The 988-nt window shown below is 63.2% G+C and overlaps 1 protein-coding gene across 2 annotated transcripts in view; it reads left to right on the forward strand.

The window, feature by feature from the left end:
• Positions 1 to 758: 758 nt before the first annotated feature.
• STMN3 (stathmin 3) overlaps positions 759 to 988 on the forward strand; it is an 8672-nt gene continuing 8442 nt past the window's right edge. For both annotated transcript variants that reach the window (XM_021707168.1, XM_008074643.2), the window contains exon 1: positions 759 to 971. In XM_021707168.1, the coding sequence (XP_021562843.1) occupies positions 953 to 971 (19 nt within the window). In that variant the 5' untranslated portion in view covers positions 759 to 952. The remainder of the gene's footprint in view (positions 972 to 988) is intronic.

Consider the following 988-nt stretch of genomic DNA (forward strand, 5'->3'; position numbering starts at 1 on the left):
TGGTCTTTCTGAGCCAGTCTCGTCTCTCCACAAGTCTCCTGAGGGTCCCCGGAGTGTTATTCCTGGCCCTATGCTTTAATTGCTTCTCTTGGCCTCTGAGGCTCTGTCCCTAAAACAGGAATGACACTTTATCTGCCTGGTAGACCCTTCCTTTGGGGGTTATGAGGAAAGGGGAAGCAGGACAGCACCTCCTCTTTGTTGTCTGGGGACCAGTGTCATTGTCTCATCTTACACACAGGAAACAGTCCCAAAGAGGTCAGAAACCTGCCCCCAGCCACACAGTGAGTGGATGTCAGAGCCAGGGTTAGCACCCTCCTGGACCTCCCTTCAGAGCCCTTGTTGGGACCTCACCACCTCCACTCTTCTCTGCCAGAAGCTGCCCACCTTTGGGCTCCGAGGAGGTGCCCTGGGAGGGCTTCCGGGTGCCCAGCCCTGTGTCTGAAACATCCTGTCCTCTCCATACAGACCCGGGCGGGGCAGTCGCCATGCCCAGCTCTGCCACCCCTCCCTGTCGGCAAGATCTTCCTTCGACCTTGCCCCTGCCCCGCTCACCCTGGGGAATAGGGCTTATCTCACTATCCCCCTAGTGCACAAAGCCAGTTCCGGGGAGCGGAGGTTCCTGGCGGAGCGGTGGAAGGATGGGCGTCTGGTGGCAGTCCCCCGCCCTTTCCTCCCCTCCGTCCCTCCTCCCTCTCCCCTCCTCCCTTCCTCGGTCCTTTCCCCTGACGGCTGCAGACCCTGTCGTGGCGAGGCGCTTCCTCTCCCCTCCCCTCCTCTCCTCTCTCCTCCCATCTCTCCTCTCCCTCCCTCTCTCTCCACCCCCTCCCGCCGCGCCCGCCTCCCGCCCGCCCTCTCTCTTTCCCCTCCCGCCCCAGCACTGCAGCATTCGCCGCCTGCAGCTCCAGCAGCCGCCTGCGTCCCTCCGGTCTCCGCAGCGCCCGCCGCCAGCACCATGGCCAGCACCGTATCCGGTAGGCCCCTGCCCCAG

Source organism: Carlito syrichta, unplaced genomic scaffold, assembly GCF_000164805.1.
Source record: "Carlito syrichta isolate Samal-C Ts95f unplaced genomic scaffold, Tarsius_syrichta-2.0.1 Scaffold117897, whole genome shotgun sequence".
Taxonomy (NCBI): Eukaryota; Metazoa; Chordata; class Mammalia; order Primates; family Tarsiidae; genus Carlito; species Carlito syrichta.